A 19,499-nucleotide genomic window follows, 5' to 3' on the forward strand; every position below is an offset into this window, starting at 1 on the left:
AATCGTTTTGCGCCCTTTTCCCTGGATTGCCCGAGCAGGAGCAGAAGCCATAGCACAGCAAGCATGGAGCCCGTTCAGCTCACCCCAGCAGTTATGACCATTGTAAACACCTCGTGCATTATCGTGCAGTGTACGCAGAACCAGTTTAAAAAGACCAGGCCTTAGTGTACAAAAGGCCTAAGTGTGGATTTTGATGAGGACGTCTCTCCGTTTCAGGAATTCAATGGAGATAACAAACTCAGTTTATAAATACCACTGTTGATCTGGGCCAGATTTGATCAGGTGATTTAGAGGTGAAAATCTCTATTCTTTTATTAATCCCTTTAACCTAGAGAGTCCTTTCAAAACATTTTAAATTCCATAGTCTTATGCTTGATGGTGTAGTTTAGTACTATTTCAATTTCTAACAAAAAAAGTTTGATAGGAAAACTGCTTAAAATAAAGTGCTATAATATTCTTTTAAAGAAAATAATGAAGTTATAGTATTTTTGTAGTTTGGCGTTTCATGGTTTTTATTTCTCTAACTTCAAAACAGGTTGAGTCATTTATTTTGGACCAAGAAGACCTGGATAACCCAGTGCTTAAAACAACATCCGAGTTATTCTTATCAAGTGCTGCAGAAGGAGCCGATTTAAGAACTGTGGATCCAGAAACACAAGCAAGATTAGAAGCTTTGCTAGAAGCAGCAGGTACTATGTTTGTATAGTATTTTCTTGTAATTGGAAGCTTTGCCTTCACAAGTTCAGTCATTTTGTTGTTTTTCCATCACATGAAACATTGACCAGGTTTTAAATGTATTTTGGTGGTGGAGAGTCTGAGAAAAGTGACAGTTCATAGTTACTCATTTAAGCGGTTTTCTGAGTCAGTATTACTTCATTTATAATGTATAAATGTGAAATAAATGGCATTTGTCATCAACCAGGCTAAGAGTAAAAGTAATTTTAAGGATGAGGGTTAAAGGAGCAAGGAAAGGAAACTGGTTTGCTAAACTGCCATGTTTCCCTTCCCTCATAGAGTAGTGATGTGTAATCCTGAACTCATTATTTCACTAAATTTACAGGTGAAATGTTGGTGCTCTGCTTTGGCTGTCAAATACAGCTGTATTCACTTGAATCAGTCTTTGACCTCTATGCAAAATAGTTCAAACTCTATATTTTTCTAAGAGACTTCCTGGGGCTAGCTTTATGTAATCAAAATGTTTTCTCATTTGTAGTTATGTTTGTCACCATGAGGTAGGACAAAAATATAGGTTTTAGAGCCTGAAAAATTATAAATCAAATTCTTAATAGAAATACTGCCCCTATATTGTTGAACTTCAATGAAAGCATTTACTGATTGGATTTAAATGTTACCTTTTAGTATTTGCAGTCAGATATTTGCAGCATTGTACTAGTGCATGAAACCCAGAAAGTGAAATTGGCAAGCTAAGAAATGCAGAAAGTATACAATGTTAACAATGAAAAGAAAACATAGCCCTTTCAAGAAATCATGGTGGTGCTTAGTGTTACTTAAAGACACTTGCTCAAACTGGTAAGTTTGTGGTCAAATTGAATTTTTGTAAAGGCAAATTTCAGTTTAAAATATTTTTAGAATTGAGTAGGACAATGACTTCAAGCTGTTTCCTGTTTTAAGAGCATAAGCAGCCTCCCACCCAAAATATGCTCCATATTTGGGGGAAGGCTATCGTTCATTCAGGCTTTAGGCAGTATTTCTAAATTGTGCATAATCTCAAAATTCAATTTCACAGTGGAATGCCCAAACCTACATTAACCCACTTTCTTTTTTAGCTCCCTGTCCAAACCCTGGGACAGCTTTCCGTGTTGTCCCATCAAGGAATTGGTGGCAGCTTTATTAACTGCTGCCAGGAGAAGAATGGGTTAGGAGTGAAAAGAGAGTCAGAGAAAGGGGCATGAGGGAGCAGAAACACCAGATCTGTAGATAAGCATGAATTCCTGTGAGCCATCTCCTAGGGACAGACCCTCCTGGCCTTGGGGAAGAAGAGAACAGTCCCTTACTATCTCTAGTATGTCTAGACTGGGCTAAGGTGTGTGTGTGGGGGGGTGGGGTGTGTGTGTATGTATCTCTAAATGATAGCTAACACATTTTAACATATTAAAATTTTAGTGTACGTGGGGCAAGGTACATTTTAAACACTTCAACACAAGTTACATGGTTGAGGCAAGCCTAGGGTATACCATGACTAGCTAATGTGCTAAAATACACCTTGCCTTGTTTATAGACTGGTTTTTAAAATGTTTGCTAACATATTTTTAAAACAGCCCGCACCTTTTATTCCAGTATAAATCTATCCAAAAGGGGCATACAGATTTATCCACACAGTTACACCAGTTTAAAGGTGAAGTCTTTAATTAGTGTTACAAAACTTGTGTAGGTATTTATTCAGTTAAGAGTAGTTTCTTTTGGCTTAGCTTAGTTCTATTCATTACTGACTTAAGATGAACCAAAGTAAGCCATACTTAAACAGGATCAGAGTATCAACACACAGTTTTGTACTAGTTCAACTAAAATAGTGCTTAAACATATTTAAATTAAAACTGGTACAACTGTCTCATGGACAGACGCTTGGCCTGTGTGGACGAGAATGTCCTAAGGCTTCTCTCACAGGAATTGAAATATTTGACCCATTTGAGTTGCCCCTTTTTGCCAGAGGAGGATAGGGAAGAGACTGTTACTAGTGTGCTATATCCATCCTAAAGATTTCTGAAGCCTGTTGCTCTGGGTGTATATCTGGAATGGGAAGGGGGTCTGAATAACTGGTTGTATGGAGCTTCTTGAGCCACAAGCTCTGTGTTTGCACCTGTACTTGTAGCATCCAGTTATTTTACAGGATTAGACATAAGAACAAGATAGTGGCCCTGCCAAGACTAAAAAAAATGGTTGTCAGCTAACATTTTAATTAACACATTTAAAACACAACTTAATCTTTAAAAGTAGTTCTAGTCAACCAGTGCTCCCTCTTGTTTATTTCTGATAGTGCTTGGAAGAAGCATGGTCAGAGCTCTTTGAAAGGGGAATGGTAAGTGGAAAAAATGGAAGTTGGGTATCGCATCTGAAGCAATGTGGGAAACAGAGTAGAAGACTTAAGATAACTCTTCCTTTTTTAGAAACTGCTGTCCTTTGTTAGACAAATGCTACTTTCTGAAAAGCCAGATAAGGTTTCAAGATGTTGCTGCAACAGGGGGAGGGGCTAAGTCACCTGACCCATGGTAGGAAAAAATGGGTCATGACTCTTACTTGAAATTTATCTTCTCTCTTAATTGGGGAATATGTAATTTTTAAAACAAACCCTAGAATTCTTCACTCTAAAAGGAGGATATAGTTTGACAGCTAAAGGCAGTCTGAAGCCATAAGTAAAATATTCTGTTTTGTACTCCCTCAGGCAGTGACATTTCATCTTGAAGCACTGTTCATTTCTGGGAACTACACAGGTCCACACAAACTGGCAGTTCATTGAGGAACAACAAAATAATTATGGGGTAAAAGTGACTTATAACAAGATTAGAAGAACTAAATTATTGGCAGGGCTGGTAGGATCACCTGTTAAGGGTGCCTGACACTTCCCATAAGACCCTGTTTTCAGTTGCTTAAAACTTTTCTGAACTTCAATCGTTTGGGCTAAAAATTTCCATGCCAGGTGTCTACCTCACACAAGTTTTTGGGAAAGGGGCTAAGGTAAAATACATTGAATTGCCAATTTTAAAAGTCTGACCTTTTCTTTGAGAAGCCTCAGCCACCCCTGTACTTGAGAGCAGGGACTTGAAATTTAGCAGGGAGGTGGCCTTTGTGTCAGGGATGTTCTTTTGCTGTTCCAGTGAAAATCTCCCCAAACTTGGCCAGTTTATAAGCCCTTGAGAACTCTGCACATGCTTCGAGAATTCATGGCAGCTAAAATTGTCCTCACTCTGCATGCTCCACCTCTCAGTTCCTAATGTTGACCAGACTCTGTATGTGCCATTCCATGGCTACAGGGTTGAAGGTGTTCTGGGTCCATGTGGGGCTGGTTACTGGAACTGAGAGCTCTGTTGGTCTCTCAATGACCCCTGTGCTGGCACTCATGAAGGTGCAGGAGGAAGCCATCTGATTCAGTCGCAGAGGGAGAAGAAGCCAAACCAGGGTATTGGGTGAGAAAGGAGTATGTTGTAACAGCCAGGTGGGGACTGGAACTGGGGCGATGGGCAGGGATGGAAAGAGAAACTGGGACTGGGAATTTGTGCGGGGGTGGAGATGATTGAGACTGGTTGGACAAAGAGTTTGGAACTAGAAGCTTAGGGTGGGTGGTGTGACCAATCCAATGAGCAGCTGTAATGGAAACTTGGACTGACTGCACAAGGAGACTGCAGCTTGGATGAGAGGCCTGAGAAGTCTAGAAAACATAACCTATGAGGGAAGGTTGAAAAAATTGGGTTTGTTTAGTTTGGAAAAGAAAAGACTGAGAGCGGACATAACAATTTTCAGGTACATAGAAGGTTGTTATATGGAGGAGGGAGAACAATTATTGTTCTTAATCTCTGAGGATAGGAAAAGAAGCAATGGGCTTAAATTGCATCAAGGAAGGCTAGGTTGGACATTAGGAAAAGCTTCCTGACTGTCAGGATTGTTAAGCATTGGAATAAATTGCCTAGGGAGGTTGTAGAATCTTAATCATTGGAGATTTTTAAGAACAGGTTAGACAAACCCCTGTCACAGATGGTCTAGTCTAGATAATACTTAGTCCTGCCATGAGTGCAGGGCAGTGGACTAGATAACCTCTTGAGGTCCCTTCCAGTCCTATGATTCTAAGTGCAGAGTGGGTAGGCAAGGAGAGTGGGAATGGAATGAGGAGCCAGAGGTGGGGAAGAGAGAGGAGCGGGGCAGGGAGGGTATATGTTGGGGAGGAATAAGAGAAGGCTCAGACTACTAGAGATTACTCTCTCAGGAACTATGAGTTGTATTCCAGATTACAAAGTGTCACCCTTCCTCTGTTGTCAGCCAGTATCTGTGAAACCCACTTGCAAAGTTTCTCATCCCTTCCAGTGCTGGAGTATATGATGGCAACGTATTGTTGCTATCAGATACTCCACTAGTTCAAGTGGCAGTGGTCTGCACAGTGGCTCTGAGTGTTCATCACCACATGGTTCATCAGTAGGGAATCAGTAGGATGCCATGTGTGTTTTTCAATTTGCAATCTTCATGCTCTTCTTATGTGGTTTTTAAAAAGCCATCAGGCATCAAAACTTAGGAAATGCTTGTGCAACTTAATTTGGCCCCCTTGAGTGTGATTATGATATCCCTTCCTGGCTTCTGGTCCCTGTTCTCTTCCTGAGACCCCAGCTTCTTGTCAGATCTGCCTGCCCTGGTTGCCAGTCTATCTCCTTGTCCAGACAGACCCTTCTCCCAGCTGCCCGTTTGATCTTTGTGCTTTTTCTAGTCCCAGTCTTGCCTCCAGACTCCCAGTCTTAACCTCATTTCCCTGACCCTCGAGCTCCCAGTCCCCTTATTCATCCAGTCCCAATACACACAATGCCTCCCCCTCCCCCCCCTTCGTATGGTCAGTTTTTCTCTCCCAGCTTTAGTCCCAGGTTCCTTGTTTTCTAATTACTCCCCTGCCTCCACACTTGTCCTATGTGCATTTGAGACAGGCTGCTCCACACTAGCAGGTGTGTCACTGAGAGCACAGGAGACGCACATTCCTTCCATGCTCTCAGCTTGGGGCCAGCTCAGCACCAGAACTATAATTACTGGGAAAGTTTGGCCTTAGCTCTGTGTCTCTGGGCTGGAGTATGTTCAGTCACTCTGTGGGGGTGGCGTATGCACAGTTTGGTCCACACTAGGAGCTGTAAAAGGCAGGATCATGCTCAATGAGGATAGAATCTTCAGAGACTTTTAGATGCTAAACTAAATCTCTGAATATGTGCACACTGAAATTTTACAAAGGCTTGCTGAATTTTGGCAGTATTGCAGGAACAGCAAAGCACATCTGACACACAGACTGCTTCCTTGCCAAATTTCAAGTCCCCACTCTAAACCATTGAGACCCTATAGCTTCTCAAAGAAAAGGTTACTAGAATAAACAAATCGGCGTATTTTCCTTAACCTTGTTCTCAGAAATGGCTAATCTGTTTCTGAAACTTTGAAAAAAAAATTTCAGCCCTGATGTAGACATCTGGCATGAAAAAGTTCAGCCTAAATGGCTAGGGTGGCAAAGTTTTAAGCAACTTAAAACAGGGTCTTATGAAGGGAAGTGTTGGACTGTAATAGGTGGTGATTAGGAAATAATCAAAAGTATTTGAAAGATGTGATCACTAAGAAGGGAGAATTATTCTGGAATGAATTATTTCTTCATGGTTCAGGTTGCCATGAGCATATCAGGCCTGTGTTCAGATTCATCCACTGGCTCCCAGCCTGCTTCCAATGCCAAAATTAAGGAGTTGGTCTTAATTTTCTAAGCAATTAGTGGATTAGACACCAGCTACATCAGACTGCATTTTGATCTATGAGCCACTGAGAAAGCTGCGCTCCTCTGGGACATGCACATCATTGAGCCCAGAAAGGAGGATCTTATAGCTGGAGACAGAGCATTCTCTGTCAGGGGGTTCTGGCCTAGCAAACAGTATCCCACAGGAGATCAGGTGAATTTAGGGCCTAATCCACTTTAGGAGACATTGCAAAGCTTTGAGTCTTTCCACTGTGACAGTTGCAATTTGAACGCCATTCTTATTTTTCCCTACCCCAAGCAGAGCTTAACCTATAAAGGGAGAAGTGCTGGACTCCATGACGTCCACTAGGAACTTTGCTGTTGATATTGATTTTAGGTGGAAGATGCTGAGATGCTACGCTGATAAATAACAGCGTAAAACTAAGATAAATGGTAAAAGTGGTAGTCTTATAGGACCAGGTAAAGAGATGGCATTAAACAAAGGAAAACTAGGCTAAATGTCGGGAAACACTTCCATACAGACTTCAGTAGTATTCTGTTGTCTAATGAAGTGGAAATTCCATCACTTAGCAAACTTAAAGCTGGACTGGAGAAATCACTGGGGGGGGAACCAATAAGCATAGTACATAACCTATGGGGAAATCTGTCATATTTCTGCAGTTTAGTGCTTGGGTGGTGAATCTTCTAGTAGTAAGTAGACTAAGTAGCTTTTGAAAAATATATAATAGTATGGATTTTTAAACTTGTCCAGTCCAGAATTTTAACTTGAATACTCTGCTTAAATATCACCCTGTAAATCTAGGTATGAAAATTTAAAATTTGGTTGATTGTAGCAACTTAAGCTTTGTACCACAAGAAGAAGATAGTCATCAGACATAACATAATTTAGTGGACTGAGCATGGGACCAAGTCGAGATATATATGGCTTCTGTTCCTGGTTCTCGCTAACTTGTACTGTGGCCTTGAGCAAGTTAAACTATTTTTCCTCATCTAAAATTGGGAATAGTGTATACATATATACCACCCACAGCACTATTGTGAAGGCTAATTCTCTCTCCACCTTTTGAAGATGTAAGGTGCTAGAAGTACTAGGAATATTTTGTGTGTGAAACTTTTTCAGTTAAGTACTACTCAGTATTTGAATCTACAATGAAAAAGCTAAATATCATTAGGACAAACTAAAGGAAATAGTATGGTAGCTTGATGGTAAAAACTTAATTTGAGGGGGGTTGAAAGGAACTAGCACTGCTGGTGATGTTCCACACACATTCCTACTTGGGTTCACATTTCTCTGGTGGGTTTAGACAAAAATAACAAGTCTTTCTAGCTTCACATGAGGCTTCCAAACCATGTGTCCATCATGGATTTTAAACAGTACTGCCTAGTAGTGTACTGCTTTGTTCTCTTCCTTAAACCCTGGAGGAGGAAAATGCTTTCTGCTGGCATTACCAGTCTATTTCAAGGCCTTGTGCTGTATAGATTGGACAGCATGGAACACTGAACCGGTGCAGGCACAAACAGTTCAGCTGTTCCTGAAATGGTGTACCTTTCCTGCGTAGTTGGCTTTCAGTGTTGTAGTCCTTGTTCACGTGGGTTCTACCTGCTGTAGACCTGTTTGTGATACCAGTTTGCTCACCAGATTCATAAGCAGCTATTTGGAGACTCAAGTGGAATGATCAGGTACGTTTGCCTACTGATAGTGTCTGGAGTTCATGTTAATCTCTCCTGTCCTTTTTCCACCATGTACCCCACATGCACAAAATAGTGAGGAAGATATGCACTGATGAGTCTGTAGTTGTAGTCCTGGATTTGTCTTGTTGAGTTGTTTGCAGAACTAGTTTGCCTGCCAACTCTATGGATGCTCTCAGGACTTAACATGGACATTTTCATTATTGACTCTGGGACCTATGTCCTGGTGCCTTGTCCTTTTGAAAGGCTAATGATTCGAATGCTAGAGATGTTTAGTCAGGTGATTAATCTGTTTGGTCCTCTAAGAGCCATAATCCCTGAGTAAATCCTCCCATTCTGAGTGACAAATGGATCCCATCTATGCTGGTTGGTGGGTCTGAGTTGAATTAAAAGTATCTGTCAGTGTTTCAGAATCTTGTACATATATCTAGAATGTTTTTTTTTGAGAGAGAGAGTGTGTTATTTTCAGGAGTCTTTCACTGTTTTACTTTAGCTCACCTTTCCTAAGCAGATAGGATCACAGTTCCTAGAAGCTTTAATTGAATATATTGTGTTTTTGGATTCTGAATGCTATGGAAGCCTTACATAAAATTTCCAGTGCAAGAGCATTCCTGTTTGCTATGTAAAAAACATGTCTTTATTTACTCATCTCAAAGCAGGGCTGATTTTTCTCCTCACCCCTCCAGGCAGTGGTTTGAAGTCATTCAAATTAACCTGTTTAACCAGAGTTAACAAGCATTTTCCACAATATTTTTGTTTAATAGTACTTAAATGATTGGATCACATCCCAAAAAACTGATTTTAAAAACTTAAGGCTGTTAAACCAGATAACTTCCACTTTCTGCTTTGTTAGGACCAAATACCAATTCATAGAATCAAAGACTTTAAGGTCAGACGGGACCATTATGATCGTCTAGTCTGACCTCCTGCACAATGCAGGCCACAGAATCTCACCCACTAACTCCTGTAACAAACCCCTAACTTATGTCTGAGCTACTGAAGTCCTCAAATCGTGGTTTGAAGACTTTGAGGTGCAGAGAATCCTCCAGCAAGCGACACGTGCCCCACGCTGCAGAGGAAGATGAAAAACCGTCATGGCCTCTGCCAATCTGCCCTGGGGGCAAATTCCTTCCCGACTCCAAATACGGCGATCAGCTAAACTCTGAGCATGTGGGCAAGACTCACCAGCTAGCCACCCAGGAAAGAATTCTCTGTAGTAACTCAGATCCCACCCCATCTAACATCCCATCACAGGCCATTGGGCCTGTTTATCATGAATATTTAAAGATCAATTAATTGCCAAAATCATGTTATCCCATCATACCATCTCCTCCATAAACTTATCAAGCTTAGTCTTGAAGCCAGATATGTCTTTTGCCCCCACTGCTTCCCTTGGAAGGCTGTTCCAGAACTTCACTCCTCTGATGGTTAGAAACCTTCGTCTAATTTCAAGTCTAAACTTCCTGATGGGCAGTTTATATCCATTTGTTCTTGTGTCCACACTGGTACTGAGCTTAAATACCAGGGAGGGAGAGGAATTATTTATCCCTCTGATATATTTATAGAGAGCAATCCTATCTCCTCTCAGCCTTCTTTAGCTTAGGCTAAACAAGCCAAGCTCCTTGAGTCTCCTTTCCTAAGACAGGTTTTCCATTCCTCAGATCATCCTAGTAGCCCTTCTCTGTCCCTGTTCCAGTTTGAACTTCATCTTTCTTAAATATGGGAGAGCAGACCTGCACACAATCTCCCTGGTCACTCGATTACAGACCTAAAAGTGGCAATACTACAACAAAAAAGCCTTCAGAAACACTCCAATGATAAACTGTTGAATTGGAATTAATTTGCAAACTGGACACCATTAACTTAGGCTTGGATAAAGACTGGGAGTGGATGGATCATTACACAAAGTAAAACTATTTCCCCATGCTTATTTTTTCCCTCTACTGATACTCACGCCTTCTTGTCAACTGTTGGAAATGGGCCATCCTGATTATCACTACAAAAGGTGTTTTTTTTCCCCCTCCTGCTCATAATAGCTCACCTTAACTGATTACTCTCGTTATCGTGGGTATGGCAACACCTATTTTTTCATGTTCTCTTTCTCTCTGTATACACATTATACATATATCTTCCTACTGTATTTTCCACTGCATGCATCCGATGAAGTGGGTTTTAGCCCATGAAAGCTTATGCTCAAATAAATTTGTTAGTCTCTAAGGTGCCACAAGTACTCGTTCTTATATGCAGAAAGTTGCTGAAAACTGTTCTCTAGCTTGGGAAATCTTCTGTGCATGTGGCCTAAATGACAGATCTTCCCAAGAATTCCTTGCTTTCTCAAAATAAACTTGTAAAAAGTATATGCTGAGAATCAAGCATTAAATAAATGCAGGAGTAAATGGGGATAAGGAATCAGTTCACCTCTAGCACCTCAGACCCCTGAATTCTTGTTGAGGACTTACACAGGTAAGTGATGGAATGGGATCCTATTAATCTACATAGCTGGTTATATTCAAGGAAACAGAACTGAATGGTATGTTGCCAACTTGGTGGCAATATAATGTATGATCTCCTTGGCTGATAACCTTTTAACCATTGCTGGTAATCCAGTTGTATTCATGCATGTACTGTGGGTACTAAATAGTGTGAAGCCAAGCTTGTGTAAAATTATGTTGGAACCTTAATAGTAAGATGACGAGCAGGACGTCATGGTTGACTTCCTTAGAAATCCCATTTATGCCATGTCCTTGTAGGATGAGACTAGAGGCCTCTATTGTAAGAAAGTTAGTGGGGAAACTTAGACATTTTGTTTGAGGGGGAACAAAGAATCTGTTCAACTAAGGACAGGTTCTTTGTCTGCTGACATACAAGTTTGAGGTGAATCCAGATTAGAATTCAAATGGGTGACAGAGAGATCTGTAATAAAGCAGAGGAGAAAACTCTGCAAAACAGGGTAAATGGGAATCTGTAAAAACAGGTAAGGGGAAACTCTGTAGCTTCTAGAGCTATTTGCAGATCTGCGTATGATAATCATATTATCTGTGTTGGGGTAATCAGAAATGGTAGAACGCCAATCTCTTTTTAATGCTAGTTGTCCATTAATCTTGTCTGAATTCAATAGCTGGCTGAGCAATCAGTGCCTGATGGTGTTTCTGTCAGTCTTGGTTGGAATGAAGAGCAGTTATGTCACATGGGCTGGCTATATTTTGACGGATAGGGAGGACACAGAATGCCCCGTGTTCCATTTTTTAAATGAACAGATGGAAGCATGAATCAAACATGCTAGTTTTATTTCTGTCCAAGGTCAAATTGAAAGAATGGATTGCAAATATTTATGGTTGTAAATAGTGGTCAACTTAGTTTTACAAAAATATCCTGTCAGATCAACCTAACCTGCTGGGATTTTTTTGGGGGGAGGGAGCGGGAGATAGGGTAGTCAGCAGGCTGGTTTGAGGTCAGTAATGTTCTTGACCAGGAGAAGACTTGCAGTCCAGAATTCAGTAAATATTTTGGAGAAAGTGATCAGTTGGCCAGCCATTGGGTATTAATCATGGCAAGATAAATTTGATAGTATATTGCACAAGAACTTGACTTTTCAAAGGTGACAAGTACCTTTTAGATTTCACTGATTAAGACTGATGTTATAGACGCTCAGCACTTCTGAAAATCAGGCCCTAAATGGGTTGAAACGGCATTTCATTGAAAGTAGTGGTCAAAGTAGGTAGGAATTACTAAGTGAGATCTCTAGGGATTGATTCCCTGCTTGCTTAAGCTCTCTCAAATGACCATGACGTTTCAGTTGTTTGCAAGGCTGTAGTTTCTGCATGCATTTGGTTTAATGACTTGGTGCAAAATTGTGCTTTCAAGAGCAAAAGACACTCCAATTGAAAATTTATTCCGTAAGTGATGAATGAAAGTAGATGTTAACAGTTGGGGTAAGGATCTAGGATGTTGCTCATGATAAATTCTATCAGAAAATGACTAAGTTCACACTGTATATATTTGTTCCAATTTACTCAGTGTACATACTTAAAATGAAAGATATTAGCAGTAACATGAACAGAGACTGGCACATGCCCTCACCGATGGAGAATTGACTTTGTAATTGGACAAGTGCATCACTCCTTGGCAGTGTTTCCAAGGTTATATTTTTGCTTGGTGTTACGCACTCATGCAAAAAATCCATCTACTTCATCTAGCACCCCCCTCCAAATTTATTTTACAAATTTTAAATCCGTGGCATGATGGAGGGGGGGAAATTCAGTACAGCTGAAATACTTTTATTGAGCTTTAGGTGGTATAATTCCAGTGCACACTGAAGTTCGGTCAAACTGTAACTCGGGGTCGGCAACCTCTGGCACGCGAGCCAATTTTTAATGGCACGCTGCTGTCTGCCTACCCCAGCAGACGGCAACATGCCATTAAAAATCCTGCCCTGCCCGGCCCGCTCTTCTCCGCCCACTGCTCTCTCCTTGCAGGGCAGGCAAGCTTCCCCCTCCCCACACCTCTTCCCCCAGCGTGCTAAGTTCCTGCGCCGCCGCCTCCTCCCTCCATGCGGCCGATCAGCTGATGGCCCTTGCTACAGAGGGGAGAGGGAAAAGCGTGCTCTCTGCTCCACGGACCTTGGGGAAGGGGGTGGAATCGGCATATACCCTCCAGCCCCCTGCCATGAGCGGCTATGACAAGGGACTGGGAGCACCCCCACGATCGCAGCCCACACCCTGACACCTGAACCCCCGCACAACCCCAGCCCTGACTCGGGCACCCCCATACATATCCAGCCCCCCCATGCCCTGACTCTTGCACCCCCCGCATCCTCACCCCAACCCTGAGCACCAAACAGGAGCTCCTGCACACACACACATTCCCACCTGCAACCCTCGGACCAAATGGGAGCTGCCCAGGTTAGTGCTCCACACCCAAACCTCCCGCCCTAACCCTGAGCCCCCTCTCTCATTCTAGCTCCTGGCCTGCTCCTTCACCCCCAGCCCTGTTCTCAGTGCACTCCCACCCTCATCTCAGTGCAGAGAGAGGAAGAGAATGGCTAGAACCAGGGAGAAGGTAGGCACCTACTCTGTGGACAGGGCCGGGACCCCAGACTGGCAGCGGGCTGAGCAGCAGCAGGCTGAGCCGCTCAACCCACTGCTGGTCTTGGGTCCCGGCTGCTGGCCCCGCTCAGCCCACTGCTGGTCTGGGGTTCTGGCTGCCGGCTCCTTGCCAGCAGGGGTCCCGGCCACAGGCCCCACTCAGCCCGCTGCCGGCCTAGGTAAATGGAACCCCAAACCAGCAGCGGGCTGACTGGGCCGGCGGTGTAAGATCATCATTTTAATTTAATTGAAGCTTCTTAAACATTTTGAAAACCTTGTTTACATATGACAACAGTTTAGTTATATAATATGTAGACTTATAGAGCGAGACCTTCTAAAAAATGTTAAAATGTATTATTGGCATGCGAAACGTTAAATTAAAGTGAATAAATGAAGACTTGGCGCACCACTTCTAAAAGGTTGCCATCCCCTGCTGTAACTTATAATATAAAATTTGCAATGTGCCGAAGTATGTAGTATGCATTTCTAAATTGCCAGGAAGAGTGATCTTGTTTGCAAGAATGACTCTGAAATCTGCTTAAACTAATTAACAAAAATACCTTTTTACAATAACTTGTTTTGTGATACAGTACTCCTGTGTTTTGTTATGGAATAGTTTGAATTAAAATAAATATATATTTTGAAGCAACCAAATAATGAAACAGTACCTATCAATAAAAATCTGGCAGGCCTAATTCTAATTATAGTTCTGTTGGATACGGGGGCTATACAATTAAGATACTCTATTTTTGTTGATTGTACCTTGAATACTTTTGTCTTTGGAGATACTGATCTATTATAGTGACATGTTCATTCTCTCTCTTCACTATCTAAAGATTCAGAGTGGGAAGGAATATATGGTATGTGATATTTAAAAATGTTTGCCTTATTTTATCAGAAACTATCTGAAGTCTCTTGCATGTGGTATCATTAATCTTTTATTTTTGTAAGCATACTATCATAAACTTAAGTAGTTTACAAGTTTCTGCATGATTAAATGCTATAGGTTTCTAATCCGATAGGCCTTTTCTGGTGTAAGTCAAATTAACATCAATATTTGGAAAGTGCTTCTATTCCAAAGGCTACATTTTTTTGATGGGAGCCCCTTTTACTAAGCTACTCCTTTTAAGAGAATTTTAAATGTCTCCTGTAACTGTAAACTGATAGAGTTTATGTAATACACAGTAGTAAATTTGAGCTGTATTATTTTCCTGTAATGCTGTGCTCTTTTCTTGTAATCCAGCAAAGTTAAGGTGTTGAGATGTTGGAACAGTCCTAAAGCTTCCACCTTTTGAAAAATCCCCCCACCCCCCCAAAAAACACCTCCCAAAACCTCAACCCCTCCTCCCAAAACAAAAAAAAACAACCCCACAACCTGAAATGTTTAACCTAGCTATGGTAACTTTATCAAACCTGTCTTCAGTCATCTACTTCTGTAAGGAATCTGCTTTTCTCAGCATACCTTTTATTTGAAATCGGAAGATGTTGTTCATTTCTCTTAATATTGCTATACCTTAAAATGCACTCTGTTTCTAGGATATCTTGTACTGAATTATTAAAGCTAGCAAACTCCTTACGTAAACACTGTCTACAGAATATAAATCTCACTGCTTTTCTCCAATCTATAAGTGTTCAGTAGCTATAAAACTTTGTAAGCACAATATAACTCTGTGCCATTGGCTAACTGTGCAATTACGTTTAAAATTGTTTTTTAAAAAGTACAAGCTACTTTTTTTCCTTCTAATTCCAGTTAAAGAGAATTTTGTCGTCTTTTTAGTTAAACTTAACTCGGACTCTGTTTCTATAAGACGGAGTCCTTGTCCTCCTCTAATAGTAGTCAGTTATAGGGATGATTTTTTTTTTCTGGAAGAATGAACAAATACCAAATTTCAGTGGTTCTAATAACTTACTCTGTTAGGATTTTCAACAACCCTCCCTCTTTTTAAAAACAAAACAAAAACAAACCCCAGTGCTTTTGCAGATGCTGTAAATAAGCAGAAAACGGTTCTCCTGGCAACTACTCATCTCTTTCCAGAGAGAGACAGCACAGCATGACCAGCGCTTTATTTATAGTCCTGTTTTATTTGCTCCCTGAAATCAGATGGAAATAACTTGTATCAGAATTAAAACAGCAGGTCATCTTTTAATTGTATGCTTTTCTGTATTCATAAGTCTCAATAGTCACAAACACGATTTTGATTATAATCATAATCTAACTCCGGGGTAGGCAACCTATGGCACATGTGCCAAAGGCAGCACGCGAGCTGATTTTCAGTGGCGCACTCACTTCCTGGGTCCTGGCCACCGGTCCGGGGGTCTTTGCATTTTATTTTAATTTTTAAATGAAGTTTCTTAAACATTTTAAAAACCTTATTTACTTTACATACAACAAAAGTTTAGTGTTATATTATAGACTTCTAGAAAGAGACCTTCTAAAAAACTTCAAATGTATTACTGGCACGCAAAACCTAAAATCAGAGTGAATAAATGAAGACTCGGCACACCACTTCTGAAAGGTTGCCGACCCCGATCTAACTCCTTAGGGAAAGGGGCGCTAAGGGTATGTCTACACTGCGAAGTTGTTGACAAACTTTTGTCTTTCATGGGTACTTAAAAAAGCCCCCCTGTGAAAGACAAAAGTTTTGCTGATGCAACTGGCCGTGTGAATGTGGCTTTGTCAGCAGGAGTGCTCTCTGCCGACAAAGCTAACGCCACTCGCAGGGTTGGAAGTATTTTGTCCGCAAAAGTGGTGTAGACAAGCCCTAAGTGTCAAACCTCTGAGTTTTGACAGCAATGATCTGAAGCTGTTCTGTGTCAAAGGCTTTGCACTTTCGTTGGAAAAATTTTGTCGTTCAGGGGTGTGACACACACATTCCTCCCCTGGGGAACGACAAAAGTTTTACTGACACAGCTACCGCCTCTCATTGGGGGTGGATTTATTTTGCTGACTGGAGAGCACTCTCCTGCTGACAAAGAGCGGCTACATGGCGCACCTTTTTAGCGGCACAGCTGTGCCACTAAAAGGTGTGTAGTGTAGACATAGCCTAGGAGTGCTTTGTTCTAGACCTGAGTAATTGTGAATTGGCTCAGTGTGGAAATGATTGGATTGGTCATTGTTTACAGGGAGTGGATGGAACTATTTGTCTTAAACCACCTTTAGTATCTACTACAGAAAGATTGAGGGGCAACGAGGTTTGTGAATGTTCAGTGTTGGTGCTCTGCCTGCCGTCAGTATTGAGTATTCTCAAACCTCTGCCCCTCAGAATCTTTATGTAGTAAGTACTGAAGAAGATTTAGGACAAATAGTTCCAATCTCTGTAAAATGGAACTTATTATGGTATATACCTTTCCCTCCCCCACCCTTTCTCTGTGCACATAATAAAAGTCATTGGGCTGAGGAAAAAGTCAGTCTTAGCAGTGACTCTTAACTTGGACAATGAGATCATGGTTTGCAGCCCTCAAATTGTCTATAGTTTTCCAATTAAAATGCTGCTTTGCAAGAATACCCTTCAATCTGTAAATGTACCCAATCTGGACATACGATAGATTGAGTGGACTTCAGAACTTTCTGAAATTTTAGAACCATGATCTCCAACCTTTTTACGCTCAAGATCACTTTTTGAATTTAAGATCAACCCAGGATCTACCTTTCCCTGAGGTCTTGCCCCGTTCACTCCATTCCCCCCTCCCTCTGTCACTTGCTCTCACTCACTTTCACCGGGCTGGGCAGGGGGATTGAGGCATGGGAGGGGGTGCAGGCTCTGGGCTAGGGCTAAGGGGTTCGGAGTGTGGCAGGGGGCTCTGGGCTGAGCCTGGGACAGGAGATTGGGGTGCAGGAATGAGGGGTGCAGACTCTGGGAAGGAGTTTGGGTGCAGGGGTCATGGTCACACTGCACCTAATCTCATAGAATCCACTGGACATTTCATGAGTTTTATTTATTATTAGTGTCATTTGTGGTTTATTGATCCAAAATCCTTCACAGTTTGTCACAAATCTGTGTAATATTCTCAACTGTGAGGTGTGCATTGGTTGAGCCTGGGGCAGGGGGTTGGGGCGCAGGAGTGAGGGATACAAGCTCTGGGAGGGAGTTTGGGTGTAGGAGGGGGCTCTGGGCTGGGGCAGAGTGTTAAGGTGTGGGAGGGGGTGTGAGGTGCAGGCTCCAGCTGTGAGGTGCTTACCACAGGCGGCTCCCGGTCGGCGATGCAGCGGGGCTCAGGCAGGCTGCCTGCCTGTCGTGGCACCACACTGCTCCCAGAGGCAGCTGGCTGCTGGTATGTCTCTGCAGCCCTAGTGGGGGGGAGGCAGCGCAGTGTGCTGCCCCAGCACCATCCCCTCAGCTCCCATAGGCATGGGCAGTGCAGTGAGACCCCCCCTTCCTCACTCCCCCCACCTCCCCCGCCAGGGGCTACAGAGGTGTACCAGCCACTTCTGTGAGCAGCATGGGGCCACGGCAGGCAGGCAAGCTGCCTGCCTGAGCCCCACTATGCTGGATCGAGCTCAGCTCCACGACTGATTCACCCGGAGCAGCGCTTGGAGGGACTCAGAACCATTTGGTCAGGATTGGAAGTGACTGGCAGAGGACGCAGGATTGACCAGTTGATCACGATCAACGGGTTGGTGACCACTGTTTTAGAATAACCATATCGTCCAGAACATGTATATTTCTTTGTCTAATAAAAAATCCATTGTAAATATGCATCAGGTATAACTTTAAGATTTTCTTGATAAGGATTAACACTGTTTCTGTTCAGATTTCTCTTGAAGGGACACATTCTGGCACCCTGTTGCAGGAAAGCTGATACATCTTTAATTGACAATATCGTGAGCATTTTGGATGCTCACTTCTATATTTGTATTTTTTCGAGATTTAGTTATTAAGAAAAATGTAGTTAGAAAATCCTTTTATGAAAAAACACAATATCCCTTCAAGGTTAAAACTTGCTTTACTAGGACAGGTTTCAGAGTAGCAGCCATGTTAGTCTATATCCGCAAAAAGAAAAGGAGTACTTGTGGCACCTTAGAGACTAACCAATTTATTTGAGCATAAGTTTTCGTGATTAAGTGAGCTGTAGCTCACAAAAGCTTATGCTCAAATAAATTGGTTAGTCTCTAAGGTGCCACAAGTACACCTTTTTCTTTTTACTAGGTCAGTGTTACTTTGGAGCTCAAAGCATTCTCTGCAAAGCCTTAGAGCAGCTACTTTGATGGGAAGACTTAATGTACACTTGTTAAATAAATGGTTGCTGTAACTTACACAAGAGAGTTGCAGAATCTGCCATTGGGGGTAAATTGTTAGTTTTGTCTTGGAAGCAATACTTTTGTGTGAAACTGGGTTTAGCTAAATATGGGGAGAAAAAAATATGTTAAGATCTTTGCTTCATTTTGGAGACATATAGCTAAAATTCTGGTAACTCATTCTATGGAAAAGGTACTTGGCTCCAGAGCAAGTATTCTATTTGCTTCACTCGTTTTCCCTGTACCAGTAAGTGTTTGTACTGTACAGTAGCATGTAGCTATAGAAGTAACTCTTTGTTTTGGTTTTTGACTTGAGTGCATGAGATATCGGGATCAGTTTAGATAGTAGCCTCAATGGCAGCACCATGAAGTGAAAAGAAAGATCAATAGCTCTACCCCATTTCAAGGTGGAGTTGTTTCTAACACAGCTTCTCCATTATCTAAGTGGTAAAATACCAAGCACAATGGTGGGGTATATAGGGTGAGATAATTATGAAGTCCTGTAAACCATTACATGTTTTTACCATCTGGACAAGAACCATTTTCTGGACAAGAATATGTTTTCAGAGAATCTTGTAATTTTATACTGGAGCTCTCCCAGTGCCTCTCTTCCCAGCAGCTGTTCACATTCAGTTTTTCTAATTTATTTAAAGGCAGAATTAGAGCAAAGATTAACATGAGTTATTGCTCTCTGGCCAAGGTGAAAAATAATCGAGATTTAAAAAAAGTAAAATAAAAAGCAATTGTTTATTAAGGTATCTTGATGTATAGTCTTAAATTGCTAAAGTCAATATCATCTTTTTGTTTTTCCTAATTGTTAGATGAACTTCCAAATATACAGAGGGTTTATTTCCCTACTCTGAGGTTTCATGCTAAATGTTCATCTAGTCAAGAGAAGTCACAGGGCCTCTAGCATCCTTCGTGAGAAAAACACAAAAGTGATAAGTAAATACCCTGTGCGATATATGCAGTCAGCCAGCAGCATTTTCTGCTATTTTGAACATGGACACAAATCAGGTATTAGGAATGGCAGTATACAAAAACCTGTAGAACA

General features: G+C 41.7%; 1 protein-coding gene across 13 annotated transcripts in view; it reads left to right on the top strand.

The window, feature by feature from the left end:
- The window catches only part of ANKHD1 (ankyrin repeat and KH domain containing 1), a 207,021-nt gene that overhangs the window by 25,137 nt on the left and 162,385 nt on the right, over window positions 1-19,499 (top strand). For 12 of the 13 annotated variants that reach the window (XM_074960743.1, XM_074960744.1, XM_074960749.1 and 9 more), the window contains exon 2: window positions 536-689. In XM_074960743.1, coding sequence (XP_074816844.1) covers window positions 536-689 — 154 coding nt within the window. Of the gene's footprint in view, window positions 1-535; window positions 690-19,499 lie in introns of those variants that run through there. The other variant, XM_074960755.1, reaches the window with a different exon arrangement.

The sequence above is a fragment of the Natator depressus genome, chromosome 8, assembly GCF_965152275.1.
Source record: "Natator depressus isolate rNatDep1 chromosome 8, rNatDep2.hap1, whole genome shotgun sequence".
In the NCBI taxonomy this organism is placed as follows: domain Eukaryota; kingdom Metazoa; phylum Chordata; order Testudines; family Cheloniidae; genus Natator; species Natator depressus.